The sequence below is a fragment of the Netta rufina genome (assembly GCF_964035555.1).
Source record: "Netta rufina genome assembly, chromosome: 2".
NCBI classification, from domain to species: domain Eukaryota; kingdom Metazoa; phylum Chordata; class Aves; order Anseriformes; family Anatidae; genus Netta; species Netta rufina.
In genome coordinates, this window is record NC_140124.1 from 17,511,239 (window position 1) to 17,526,184 (window position 14,946).

The following is a 14,946-nucleotide window of genomic DNA, read 5'->3' on the forward strand; positions in this document are numbered from 1 at the left end:
TCCAGCTCTTGGACTAGTGGGTTGCTTTCCTTGCTCTGATTCTTGTCCTAGAATGTCACGCACCCGCTCCCGGCCCCTCCAGCGTGTCCTTGCTTTCTGTCCCCTTTCTGCTTACTTTTTCCAGCAAAGTATGTGACTAGATTTGCCAACAGGGTACTCTGAAAAGGACCTATATAAATAATCCTTCTGCTGAACAAAGCTCTTCTCTCTCCTTTTCAAGGCTGCTGTATGTGCAACTTCCCAACTTCCCAAATGCAGTCTGTGGTCTTTCAGTCCAATAGTGAACCCTGCTCTTCATTAGGAAGGAAGGTTTCTGGTTTCAGAACAGCAGGAGGGCCAAAGGTGAGGCTCTTTTGTAAGCTTTAAGCCTGTCTCTCTTGTTTTGAGCTCCTTGATTTTAATGAGGCTCATCAGTGTATCAGTAACCACCTCCACTCCCCATTGTCCTAAATATATATCAGTGCTTTAACACTTGCAAGCACACACTCTGTTGGTCAGAAATCAGTTTTCTGTTAAGTTTTCCCCTCACCTGACTTGCTCCAGCTTCAGATATTCCTTCATCAAGTTAAATTTCTTGAGCAGGACGTGCTGTGGACTGTCTGTGGTGTACTTCCCCACTGCCTCCCATCCCCAATTTTCCTGATATCCCAGGCAAAATATTTATGTAAAGGTAGAACATTTGTTTAGATTTCTGATGTTTTAGTTCAGTTTTGCAGAAAATCTGGTCTGCTTTATGCTGGTGACTGTTGCTAGGAGAACCTGAGACAAATCTGCTGGTGTGTGTATAAAGAAAAAGATTTAAATTCTAAAGTCAAGGGCCAGCTTCGTAGGATAAACTGAAAAACAATCTGCCTTCAGACATAGACGACGTCCAGTTGTAGCAGTAAACTGGAACTGTGAAAATAAAACACAATCGTCAATCTTCAGCATCCTCTCCTCCCCAACACTGAGTGATGTTGGTAAAAGGCATTGTTAGCAGTGTGTGTATCTGCAGGGACATAAAAAAATTGTATTCACTTATGTATGTGTTACCTCTGGAAATGGGACTTGGTATTTCTTTCATAATTCTTCCTTCGCCCCATCTATAGCCTTTCCCCTTCAGGAGGATGTAAACGTTTTATAGAGATTGTAAGCTGCTGTATATATGTTGATGACCTCAGTTCGTTGTGTTAATCTATAAAATCTCTTGATTGTGAACCCTGCCTGCGGTAAAAGGGAGGTGATACATCAGATTAAGAGGCAAGGCTTATCTGGGTCCTCTAGCCTTTCACCTTAGGAGGCCGGGATTTCCCAGGGCTTCAGGAGATGAAGCTGTCTGGAGAGGGCTGTCCTACTGCTGGAACTTGTCTGTACGCTGAAGGGAATGTGAGAGAAACTTCTATCTATAAACCTACAAGAAAACTTTGCTGGGTTTGCAGTTCGGGAACTGTGACTCCTAAATCTATTTCAGTTGCCTCCTACGTTGCTGGAGGTTACGGGCAACCTGTCTTGCACGGTGCGGCTTCAGAAAGCACGGCAGGAGATTCTGGGTTATGAAGGATTATTGTTCACTTTAAACGTCGTTGATTAAAGAAAATTCAGGGAAGGGAATGAGGTTGTAGGACTTGACCAAGCTTTTGATCCATTCTTTGAGCAAGGCTTAGAAGAGGGGTGGGAAGAGGCAGATGCCCCCCAGTTTGCCCAGTTCCATTTTGTAACTGGGTCGGTGCAGACATGGACGAGGTGTTCAAGGTATCTCTTGTCAGTGGTTGACATTGGGATTCCAGTAGGGCCTCGAACCAGGGAGGACTCGCCTCTTTGTGGGTACAACCTGTACGTTTGTGTGTTTATTGACAGACAGTTAAATCTGAACATCTGAGGAAATCGTCGTGTTTGATTATTAGCTTACCGTAGCTACATCTTTCATCTCCAGTTGATAACTGATAGTCAGAAACGATAACAGACATGTCCTGAACTCCTTAGTTCTGACCTTTTTTATAATCATTATTGAAGTTTGTTCATTCTTAAGCAAGATGAAAGGTTTTTATTTCTGTAGGTACATTCCTGAGGTTCTTGAACACTATTTTGATGGGTATCACACGACATGTAAGCAATGATAATCAAGGCAAATACTTGTTCCTTGCACTTTGATCAAGAGTTAATGAAAGATATAATTTGTAATACTGTGTAGATATCTATAGGTGATGTCTCCAAGGAGGAGGAAAAATCCCCAAACCATTCATGCTTTTTCATGCCTGTTGTGCCTTGAACTCCTGACTGATCTTTGCTCTCGAATTTCTCTTGCAGTGTATGTTCACGTTTCCATCTGTTGAATACACTAAGCTTTATTTTGAATTTTCTTCACAAAATAATAGTGTGAGATGTGCTCTGCCTGAAGTCAACTGTCTGAGCTCATTAAAGCTGGGGATTTAACTAATCTTTTTTGTAGGTCAAACGACTTCATTGCAGGTAGTCTGTACAATGTGTGTTGTCCTGGCTCCCTTCAGTGGCATTATTTGATTAACTGTAACTTGTTTATTTAAAAAGTCTCATTAAATGTGCTTTATGGAAGTAGCAGTGGGATAAGTATTTCTAAACCAGAACAGGTTAATGCTTCTGGTCTCATCAGATTGTTTAACTTCAGGAAAATTTACTGTGTAGACTATGTAGCGAGACACTGAAATACAATCTGCCGTTTTGGAGAATATCAGTAAGGGCTAATGGTAAAGTTGGATCTAGGAACAAAACTAAAGAGTAATTTTTTTTTCTTGTTTTATTTAGGGGATGCTGAAAGCATCTCTGTGTGTTTCTTAAGTTTCCTTTGGTTAACACTACAATTGGCAGGCTGGGTGTATGAGCCTGTAGTACTTAATAGAAAATGTGTGTTTACTAGAACATGTTAATGTTTATTTTCATGCTTGTTAATCTGTAGAATTACCTATCTGTGTAGTTATCTCACCCTCCCTGGGGGTGTTTAAGGAAAGGTTGGACCTTGTGCTTAGGGACATGGTTTAGTGGGTGACATTGGTAGGGGGATGGTTGGACCAGATGATCTTGAAGGTCTTTGCCAACCTTAATGATTCCGTGATTCTGTATTTTACTGCTATAAGCAGTCAGAAGCTGTAGATAGAATTACAGATAGTAGAACAGATCCTCCTTTTCATATTCAAATACAAGCAAGAAAGCTTGGAATCAAGACAGTTGTACCAGGAAGGAAATGAAACTCCTTTCTCCGCACCGCTCCCTGCCGCATGCATTGCAGGGTTTTATTGACTGGGCTCAGTCTGAAGCTTGTGCATCTGCCCAGTATTTTATAACATCAAGCAAAATTTCTGCTGAAAGCACACTTGACGGCTTGCTAGCCTGACTTGATACGTCAAATCTAGTGTTGCAATTGTTTTGTCTTTGAGCAGAAATCCTACTTTTATCTTTATGGCATTCTTTTCCTTTATATTGCCAGCAATACAGTTTTTGATTACAGGGATTTCACCGCTCTCAGATGTGAAACAAATGAAGTCCTGTTCTCCCTGTTAACTTGCTGTTTAAAAGCACAAACCCTAGCAGTTTGTAGAGATGACTTGCAGGAAGTCCAGCACCAGCTTTGTGCAGGTCCACTTGCCAAGACTCATGCAGGTGATCTGTAGTTGCACCAAATACGCTGGGAGGATGGGGCTGGGAAGTGGTAAGGGGTCGTGCTGCTGTCTCGTGTCTGTGCTTTTGCTCCTATAGAATAATCCTAACTGCTGTTGCTGACACCTAGATGTGTGCAATGCTGATGTGCCCTGTAATCAAGGTTTTACTTCATTTCAAATCAAGTTTCAGTAATAAACTCAACCCCGTATTCAACCACAAACTGAAAAGGCGAAAAAGGAAAACAATGTCAAAATTAGGGAGCGCTGTGGCTAGTAACAAGCAGTTCTGCCTTCCTTTTCTCCTTGCTTTCTCTTAACTAGCAGCTTCAGGTGGCCTATGGAGTTTGAGCCTACGTTTGTTCTTGTCTGAATGAACCTGGAGCCAAACTGAAAAGTTACCTCCTGGCAGATCTTTGCAGCACAGTGCAGTTGTTTGAAGGGCAATTATGATATGATTTTAAAATCTGAAAGTTTTGTATGAATGGCCTGAATAGCTATCATTAAAAATGGTGGCTTAATTTTAGGATTGTTTCTGTCTGATGTATGTTGAACATTACATTTTTAAATCAAGGAAATGCCCTTGAAGTGGCTTTTCACTCACCCCTGAAGACATGGGTGAAAGTGATGTTGATTTTTACAAAAAAAAAAAAATAGTTTGTAGTTTCTTAAACTAAATTATTAAAATATTTTTGGGGGGTTCATCTGTCTACTTTTTTATGTGATAACCACGATTGCTGAGGGCTGGGTTACCCCTCTGCTGTTACCCCACTCTTCCCCAAGGCCTGTCAGCTTTTCCCAGTGCCACAAATTGCTTCCCCTCATCTCCTCGCCAGGCGTTTATCTGGTGTGAATCTGTGGTGTTGGTGCAGTGAGTTGTCTTGGTGTTCAGGACAGCCTGATACTGGCAACAGCAGATGAATAGATTAAAAAAAGCCTGCTCTTTACCAACTGTGCTTACACTTAATGAGAAAAGCTGTGGCTGTGCGAGTATGTGGCTCATGAAAGTGGTTTGAGATGCAGGGGTTCAATATTATGAAGATGACCAAAGCTTGAAGTTGTTTTTTAAATCTGATCCTTATATATGTGGCCTTCATTAAACTGTTGAGATATTTCCCCAGATTAGCTTGGCCACGCATACTGCAGCCTCTGTCTCTAAAGGATTTGTCGAGAGCATCTTGCATGGGTAGAGCTGTGTCAGAGGCACACAAAAGGAAAAAAATTCACTTCTTGCTGCATCACTGCTGCACTCCACTTGGCCTTGAGGCTACTTCTGAGAAAGCAAGCAGTTAAAGTTTAACTCCACATCCTGTTGATCCACTGCTTCTTTCAAATGGTTGGAAGCAGCCAGACAGCAGAGGCAGCTAATCATTAACAGTCCCTTCAACCTCCAAGCCCAACTTTGCTTCTGGGATTAGCTGGCGAGTTCCCTAGCACCTAGTTACAGTGGCAAAAGGGTTTAGCTTAAATTTGTTTCCTAAAAAACACATGTGCTTCTGGAAGGGCTGCCTTTCCTCTTCTCCAAATCAGTACAGTGCTGGACTTGTTCCTTCTGGATGATGTTGTCTAGGAGTGAGAATCCCATCCCTATATCCCAAACCTTAAATTACACCAGAGATGCTTCTCTTCGTCTCTGAAGGGTAGAATTAGGTCTTGTGTATGAAGTGGCAAGCCACCTACCGCTGAGCCATCCTGTTATCACATCCAAGTGGGCACCAGCTCACAGCTGCAGGTGCCAGCTGTGGCCAGGGCTCTCAGGATGGCCAGGTTTGGCTGTTACCTGGTGTGTTTGGCTTGTCTCACGTGGGAATTCGCAGTTGTCTGGCTGGACAGCTATGCTATCCTGCTAGAAATGGCTTTTTCCTCTTTCTGGAAGTGAAATAATCAAGGCTCTGTTGCCGATGACTAAACGATAAACTTCCACATCACCATCAAGCAAATTAATACACATACAAATATAAAAATGAGCAGCTACTGTGCTTTGTGTTGTCTGCTGAGCACACAACAATTCACGTGCATTGTTATGTGCAAAGCGTATGTTTGGAGCCTTGGCTTTGCACAGGGCAAAACACCACCTTGCTTTCCTAGTGTACCAGATGTGGGAAGTCAGAGCTGCAGTCTCGGTTGCTTTGAACAGCAAATCTCTTATTCTCTGCTCTAGTAATTTATGGAATTCATTGTTCATTGCAGGGAGGAAAAGTCAGTCTTCATGAGCCACCTGCTAGGGAAAGATGCGTGTTTTTGTACTGTGACGAGCTTCGGTTGTTTTCTTTGTCATCAACATTAAGAGAAGTGCTAGTATAAAGATGCATTTTTGTCCACACTGAGCAAAAAATAATTTGTTAGTAGCAACAGATTCTGCTCATAAGAGTAAAGTAAAAATATGAATTTAATTGTGCACAGTAGTATTTTAAAACATCCTCTTTTAAGACCCTGTAGCGTGTGCCTTATGATGACGTTCTCTGTGGCATCCCATGTTACTTAGGTGACTTTGAAGTGTTTATTTTTTACCTGTGCAGTCCTCATGTATTAAAAATGTGAGGAGTTGCACCTTAGAGTTCTGCAAGATAGTGTGAGGCATTGCATTTTAGTGGCTCGCTGAACAAAAGGGTTCAAGCTGTACAGAGGAATTGGAAGAGAGATGAGCTAAGAACGTGTAGCAGAATACTCAAATAATGGCTCTTGATCTTGCTGAAAGCCAACTAAAAGACAGTACTAACACATTTCAGTCTCTAAAAGGAAAAGAACAAATAATAGCTGGAGTTGAAGAAACACAGGTAGTCTTGTTCTTAAGTCTTTGCTCTGTCTTCTGTGAAATTGGCTTCCAGAACAAACGTGGGTGCAGTGGCTGATGTATTTGATACTGATGTAATGACAAATGCTTCATGTCTAGGGTTGTCTAATTTAGAAAGGTGCTTTTTTTTTTTTTTTTTTTTTTCCCCACCCTGACTGGTATTTTTTCAGGGTATGAGTATTTAAAACAATGAAGCTTGACCTGAAGCTTCCAAAACTTCATTGGGGTATGTAATTAAATTACTCCAAATAAGCTAATGCAGACATACACACGTAATGTCTTGCATAGCTCTGGAAAAATCAGAACTTTTATTTCTGTTATGATTCCTTACCTTTCAAAGTAAGACCCTTTTGCAGTGTTACAAGCTGTCTATTATTTGGCTTTAAGCTGTGAAAACAAGCTTGCTCGATATCACTGCTTTTAGATGCTTCTCCACTTGTGTTCCCACTTGCAATCTGCAATGCCACGTCCTAAAGCTGTTGAAGAATTTCTTTCTATACTTAAGAAAATTAAACAGTATGAGAGCGTATACATTTGGTAAAGAGGGGGGTAGAAGAGTTATCAATTGAAGGAATTTGATAGTGAACTCCAAACACCGAGTGCTGGCTTTTCTAGAAATTAGAAATGGTCATTTCCTTGATGTTTACCTTTTTCTTTTTCATCCTGCCTCATGTGGAGTGACACACAAACTAATTTTATGCTTCATCTTTGGTTCTGCTTCACTAAACAAAACCTTGCTCTTGCTAATACCCACTTTAGCTTAGGGCATTTCTAGAGATGTACCCAAACCAGTACTGATGGGTGATTTTTTATTTTTTTTTTCCTGAGCTTTGACACTCTGTCTGTTCAGGAGAAATCGACTCTTACAGACTAAGAATTATTTTCTGTAGTGGAAAAAGTGATGGTTTAATAGGTTTTCTTCAAAGTGACTTAGAGTGGTGGTTTTTGTCAGGTACCATCTTCTGCAATGAGATCCTGAGGTTCTAGTAACTACTTAAACCAGTAAATTAAATCCCTGGGCACTGAAATAGGCTTCCTAGAGGTGGGGTTTTCTATGTCCATCTGATGCTTGATCTGGACTTGTTCTACCTCAAGGAGGGTTTAAGCAGCGGTTATCTTGCATGTAGAAGCACGCATCTGGTACGCGAGGCCTAGTATGATCCTTCACACAATGCAGGGCTGACCTTTCTTTGTCTCTCTAGGAATTTCCTAATATAATGATGGAGCTTAACATGGGTGTGGCTGTTATATTCCCTTCCTTGCATCTCTAAGGCTCCATTTTATTCTTTCAGTAAACGTGCTGTAAAGAGTGTGACCGAGACTAGTGTCAGGGCTGAGACTGGTCCTTCCCTTTGCACGCTGTAACTTTAATATGCACTGATGGCTCTGCTGAAAGAAATTACCTCGCAGACTTCCCAAGCCCAGTCTCCCTCTGGGGCTCTGGGCAAACTGCTGAGCTTGTCTGTCCTGGTTTCCCAGCTGGGGAGTGGGAGTAATTTATTGCTGTTGTCACTCATAAGAATGTCGAGGGTTAATCTGCACATACTGTATCTGCGTAGTGTCTTTAGAGCATCAAAGCAGTAATGTATAATTGTAATTTTATTATTAATATTGGTTATTTCATTAAAGCATAATTTTCAAACAATGCTCGTGTAGATTAAACTCGTCTCGTCAATAACCTGGCATCCTTCCAGCAGCATTAACTCGGTTCAGAATCTTTGTCTAATAGCATAGCCTAAACATGTAGATAGCTCTGAAAAGAAAAACAACAAATGCCTAAAGAAACCCATACTTTCTTGTTTTCAATCTAGACTGTGGACATCCATAAAGAAAAGGTCGCTCGCAGAGAGATAGGCATTTTGACGACCAATAAGAACACATCGAGAACTCACAAAATTATAGCGCCAGCGAACATGGAGCGTCCTGTAAGGTATATTCGAAAACCTATAGACTACACGGTGCTGGATGATGTTGGCCATGGCGTAAAGGTAAGAATACTTGGACACTTCAGGACTCCAAGTAGTACAGACCAGGAGATAGGGTTGGGGCAGAATGTTACTGACATAAAAATGTTTAGCTCACTTATAGTAGGAAGGACTGTGGGTTTGATACGCTCCCACATGCAAATTTTTCAATAACAGAATGGATTGTTTTACAATAAGACTTTTTTTGAGCAATGTTTGTCACCCTGTGACTGTCTATGGTAGTCAGTGTCTGGAAATACTGGCTCATGATCTAAGCTTAGTGACTTGTCAAAAAAAGGACGTGACTGACTGCTAAAATTCTCACTACTACCTCCCCTGATTAAACTGTCTCTGCCAGTCCCTTTATGTCTTAAAGTACTGAGACAAATAAGTCACCTGTTATAGGAAAACTGGCTAGTGTTTTTTTTTGGGGGGAGGAGAGGGGGAAGTGGGAACAGGGGGGACAGATAGCTGGTATTAAAATTTCAGTGGCATTTGATCTCTCTCTCCCATTAGTGCATTTGGCAGCCTCATTTTTCTTCGCTCTAAATCAAACCTTTCATAAATTAACGTATACATCTTTTGAAATCACCATGGTTAAAATGAATTACTGTAACACCCTTTGCTCCCTGGACATCTTTTCATAGCAAATAATAACCTTGCATTCCCCCCAGAGCAGGCCTTCAGGTATATTCAGTTCACAACAGTCTTCCCTTGAATAGAATTAAAAAGCTTTTATTCAAGACCTGTGTGTCCTCTAAAGCTAGATGTACTCTGGTCAGTCAGAGCAGCTAGATCAGCCCTTCAAGTGCCATTTGAATGGCTGAGCTCTTGAGGAACAGATCTTTCAGAATTAACACAGAAGAGTGCCGAAGTATCTCCTGCATTGTAGTAACCCTGTGAATGCCTAGAGGAGTCTAATTCCAACACAACTTAAAAAGCATCTCTGTGCTATGACAGCTCAAGGCTATGAATTAATGTAGTGTCTTTCAACTACCTGACTTTAAATTTTTTTTTAGTTTTATTTTTTTGGTAGCCAAACCTGTACTAAATCTGTAACTCGTAGGAATCTTTCACACTATTAATTTGAGAGGGACTGGACTGAAGAAGCCCGAAAGACAAGCCTCTTGAATAGCTGTAGAATAGAAATACTGGAGTCAGACCGACTTTTCTGCCTGTATGCAAGGAGAGAGCTCAATGAATAGAGAATGCAGGAATCCACAAATTCAACATCAGGATATTTCTTTCGACATTTAAGTGCTCCAGGGTTCAGGTGCTGTAAAAAACTTTTTTTTTTTAATAGAATAATTATTCTTAGTGCAGCAAAGCATCAGCTTCAAAGACTACTTGTGTTGTGCAGGCTCAAAACAAGCTACTTGATCCCTAAATACTGAAGTTGTTAAGCTGTAGCGCTTGCGTTTTCCAATATGACTACCTGCTCTTAGGAGTACTGGCATCTTTATTAAAGTGACCCTTTTTATTCAGAGGGTGGAAAAGAGTGCTGTTTACCTATTTTGGGGCAGGTCTTATGCAATATTTTTAATAAAGCTTTTTTAACTCTCAGTGGTTTAATTCTGTATTACAAACTTGATTTTTTCAGAAGTGAAACAGTATCCAGTAATAACCAAATGAGCAACTCATAAGTCAGCTAGAAATTATAGCTTGCTCTTGTTTCTTTGAGTCAGAAACATAGAATCGCAGAATACTGAGTTGGCAGGGACCCACAAGGATCATCAAGTCCAACTTCTGGCTCCACACAGGACCACCCAAAAATCAGACAAATATGTCTGAGAGCGTTGTTCAAGAAGCATTTAGACTCTGGCAGGCTCGGTGCCGTGACCGCTGCCCTGAGGATCCTGTCCCAGTGCTGACCAGCTCTGGGTGCAGAACCTTTCCCTAACCCCCATCCTGACCCTCCCCTGTCCCAGCTCCATGCCGTCCCCTCGGGTCCTGTCGCTGTCCCCAGAGAGCAGAGTTCAGCACCTGCCCCTCCGCTCCCCTGGTGAGGGAGCTGCAGGCCGCCATGAGGCCTCCCCTCAGCCTGCTCTGCTCAGGGCTGAACAAACCCAGGGCCCTCATGTCTTCCCCTCTAGATCCTTTGCCATCTTTGTAGCCCTCCCGTGGAGGCTCTCTGCCAGCTTTATGCCCTCCCTGGTGCTCCCCAGGGCACACGGCTGGCTCGTGGCCAGCTGGCCTCCAGCACAGCCCCCAGGCCCCTTTCCGCGGGGCTGCTCTCCAGCCTCTCGCCCCCAGCCTGTGCGTGCAGCCGGGGTTGCCCATTGCCGGGTGCAGAATCCGGCACTTGCTCTGATTAAATTTAATGCAGTTGGTGATTGCACAACCCTCTTAATTTGTCAAGATCTCTGCAAGGCCTCTCTACTCTTGACAGAGTGAACAGATCCTCCCATTTTAGAGTCTTAATGTGACATTGATTGCCTGAGCGATATGCCTGAGCCTGTTTCCTACTGTGGGGAGCATGAAGCAGTGAGTAGAAAGATGATGTTGCTATTTAGTATGTAGACATCTTAAACAAATGAAACAAGCTGCTCGTCAGTCAGGCCTCAGGTAGATAGATTAAGATGGCTATCACATGTTTGACACCTTCATCAGTTTGACCTTCACTGGACACATTGTTGAGAAGATTGGGCTGAGACAGTGAATAACATAATTACATGTATTTAGCCAGCATATTACTGGGCTTACTAGAGTGTGACACAGGTCACAGCTCTAAAGGAAAGCAAAGCTCCAAAGGAAGTAGCAAACCTAGATGTAGACAGTGCTGTTTTAAGAAAATCAAGCCAAAGTAACTTCAGAAACTGGTGGATCAGGTCCTGTTGGAAGTCAGCACAAATATCTAGTGATGCTGAAAGGCTGGGTTGCTTCTTGCACATACAAATTAGAAGTGTACAGGAAACTGCACTGCAAGCTTTGTTGTGCCAAGAATGGTCCTAGAAGATACTTTCTTGACCATAGTCTGAAGTAAGACTTAAGAAAAATTTCTCTCCAAGCTGATAGGCAGCAACATCTGCAGTAAGGCCTTAGAAATCATGTGGTTTTTTTCTAGGTGGAAAAGAATTGTTTGAGTTTTCAGCTGTACTAATTGCACGTCCTTGATTATAGCTCTGCTGTGCAACAGTCAATAAAGTATAACACATACATTGACATTTAGTATTAACTAGAAATTATGCAGCACTTTGAAATCCATAGATGATGATTTATTGCCGTTAATAGGACTCTATTTTTAGTGGTTTGGTATGGGATTTGATAAAGAAACTGAAAGGAGGAAATACAAGGAAGAGGGATCAAAGATACAGGCTGGATTGTATCCTGTTCCTGCTTTTATTTATTTCGAGAAATACTGATCCTGGATGGTGAAAATGTCTTTAAGATATGCAGTATGTTTTAAGGAGTGATCTGAAACTGTTTTATGTAAAAATAATAAATGAAATATAAACAAAAACTCTCAGACTTTAAAAAAAATGTAATCTTCAGAGTAAATACCTGCTTCCCCTGTACATTTTCTGTAGGAACACTCTGTTTTCCTTGTCTCTATGAAATGCTTCTCCTGGCTATATAGAGGGGACACAAAAGCAGAAACTTGTGCTTGGGGCATGGAGGAAGGCTCTGCGTGCCCGCCTCTTGCATGCAGGCAGCAATTTTTGTGAGGCAGCTGATGGGGAGAGGGGCGGGTGGTGGTAGGCAGCTGCTCTCTGTAGCAGGTTTCTGCCCTGCTGTGGGAAACCTCCTTGGAAGGCAGTGCAATTTCTTAGCACCCTCTCCAGTAGCATCTTGACAAAAAAGCTTTTAGAGACTATCCTAGGATTGCTAACGTGCTTTCTCCTTCAGTCCAAAACTCCATGGCAGCCCCAAGCTGTGCTGACTCCTCGCTCCCTACCCTTCCTCTTGGAAGGCCTGATATGGATGAAATTTCCATAGGGAGTAAAGCTGTTTTTTTTTTTTTTTTAATATGTGTGCCTATGAAGTCAAGCCTAGCATCAGTCACAGGCAGGACAAAACAATTTTATAATTTGTTTTCTAGAGACAAGGCTTTACTACACAAATATTGTGTGTAGATAGCTCCAAGAAACACACAGGCAAGTGTTTGTGCCAGTCTGCAAATCAGAGGCTCAGCTGTCACCCTCTGGGGATAGGGGAATGTAACTGAAGTCATTCTTGGTAAATCAGAGTAACTGCTGTGATGTGAGAGCCCACCTTCCTGTGCAGACAGCTTGGTTGGAAATTTAGGCAGAGGTTGCTTTAACGTTTCCTTCCTTCTTTTCCCCTTCTTTTGTGAAAGGAGGAGAAAAAAAAAAAAAAAAGCAACGTGCCAGCAAATAAATAGGTCAAATACAATTACTCATACAGAAAATCCTCAGTTTAAGAGGGGGGAGAAGGAGGAGGAAGCTTGGAAGCCGCCTTGAAAGCCCTGGTGATGGCCTTAGATTTTGTTCCAATGCCTTTTTTTGATAGGAGGCAGGTGGAATTGCAGCAATCTGTAAAATGGCAGCAAAGTAGGAAGTTGAAACGATAACTTATGGTAAAGGCGATAAAAATGTTGAATACATGTTAAATTAAAACATCAAATAGTTGTAGTTGGATGGAGTTTGCTGTATGCAACAAACAGTTCTGCAACTCCCTTGAGCTGTGTTCAGCTGTTTGAAGAAAAAATCTGGAACTTCCTCACCATAAAATGCACGTATGGAAGTTGGAAGGACTCCCTTAAAGTAGGGATGGGGCCCAAGCTCGCCAAACCAATACTGAGCTTCCAGCAGGGAGTCTTGCTCCCACCCGTGTCGTGCTTCGTAGCCTGCTCCAGGCACCTGCAGTCCTCGTGCTTACCTCTGTGCGAGGCAAAAATGCAGATGAGGTGCTGGTGTGAGGGTGGAAGGCCACCTTATCATGCCTGCCTTTAGGACAAGACTTTGTGTTGGCCACGTGAGTATTAACTTTTGAATAATTCATTGCAATAAAAATAAAGTGAGGCAGGGATCCTGAACCTGAGCCTCTGCTGCCTTTGTTCCTGCGTTAGCCGCTGTCGGACACTCATGCTTCAAAGGCCATAATTTCATTATTGTCACATCATCCCTCAGCGGGTTGTGGCCAAACAGTAAATATTGCTGTAGGGTAAAGAAGCTTCTCTGGGGGAACAAGTAACCCTTCCTGCTGCCGGCTCTGGTGACTGGGGTGAGTGCTGACAGCGAGCGCTTTTCATCGGGCACTTGCTACTGGAAGTGCAGAAGCGTGCAGAGTTCAAGTTCAGAAGCATGCAATCCGATACGACGTAGGTTTCAAGCCTTTCTCATTCCAAAGAAAACGTAACGCTATGAGGTCTCTCTTTTCTAATTTTGAAAATATTTTTTATTAACCTTATTTTGTTGTAGCTACTCAACATTACCAACTAAAAGAATTCAAAGAGCTTGAGGTATTTCAAAGCAGGAATGCGATGTATCTTCTCAGAACAAGACTACTGATAACTGCCGAGGGAACAATATTAAATTTGTCCATTGTCTATGAGTAGTTTCTTTCTGTTAACAGCCATTTAATATATTAAAACGCTTTAAAATAAAATGATTTGAAAAATTTTGCCTGCTTAGTTTGGAAACTAGAAGACATTAAAAAAGGAGGAAATAAAGGTGAGAAGGAATAGTGACAAGCTACGTCTGGTTACTGTTAACAGAAAGCTATGCAATTACTAAGTTGCAAATAATACTAGGTGATGTTACAGATAGAAAATGAGATTTAATTGCAGAAGCTTTACCTGTTCACCTTAGTTTTTGAAAGAAATACTGATTTGGAGGTGAAATTTTTCTCAAAATAGCTGCCTTACAATAGATTATAACAAAAAATATATATATATTAAAAACAAACACAAACTTCTGAAGCATTCCAGTAAGGAAACAGACACAGGAATGGTTTCATTAAAAAACTGCCCAGAACTAGTGGCAGAAGTGTGTTACCCTGAATGTCTGATGCCCACGTACAGGTTGCCTTCTGAGAACCATCTCTGATCACAAATGCCCTTCTTCTTAAGTCTGTGTCTTGATTTCTGTGGGGAAACATCTAGACTAGTGCCTTACTGTCTCCATTCCTGAAGCATCCTAAACCTTCCTGTACAGTTACCCTTCCTGCTGCTTTTCCTGGTCCGGTTGTGTTATCTTGTGTTACTCCACATCCCAAACTGCTCCACTGCTAAGGCAGGAGGCAATCCTTGCACAAAAACCTGCGAGGATGCCTGGGGGGCAGTTGGATTCCCTAGCTGCAGCGACATAACAGCACTTCAAAGGTGGTACAGCCCGCTGCGGTTGTTGCAGAGATGTCCCAGATGATTCCTCCTTGGCTAATAAAGGATATAACTTTTTAAGGAAAAGGGGAGGTTGGCTAAAGAGTCATCAAGAGCAGTCCTGTGCTTTTCTGTTGCAGCTGGTGGCTGTGATTACTGGTCAAAGGTAACAACAGATCTAAGGCTGGTTATTGCCTTTACAGAGTATACATATTAAAGCTCCGAGTTAGCCATACACCCTCTATTAATGCAGATTAGAGCAACAGCAGTTTCTAAACCTTTGTTTCCCTATTGTCAGCA

The 14,946-nt window shown here is 42.0% G+C and overlaps 1 protein-coding gene across 6 annotated transcripts in view; it reads left to right on the top strand.

The window, feature by feature from the left end:
* The window catches only part of ABI1 (abl interactor 1), a 76,638-nt gene that overhangs the window by 37,774 nt on the left and 23,918 nt on the right, over nucleotides 1-14,946 (top strand). For all 6 annotated transcript variants that reach the window (XM_084282394.1, XM_084282397.1, XM_084282395.1 and 3 more), the window contains exon 3: nucleotides 8,214-8,390. In XM_084282394.1, the coding sequence (XP_084138520.1) occupies nucleotides 8,214-8,390 (177 nt within the window). The remainder of the gene's footprint in view (nucleotides 1-8,213; nucleotides 8,391-14,946) is intronic.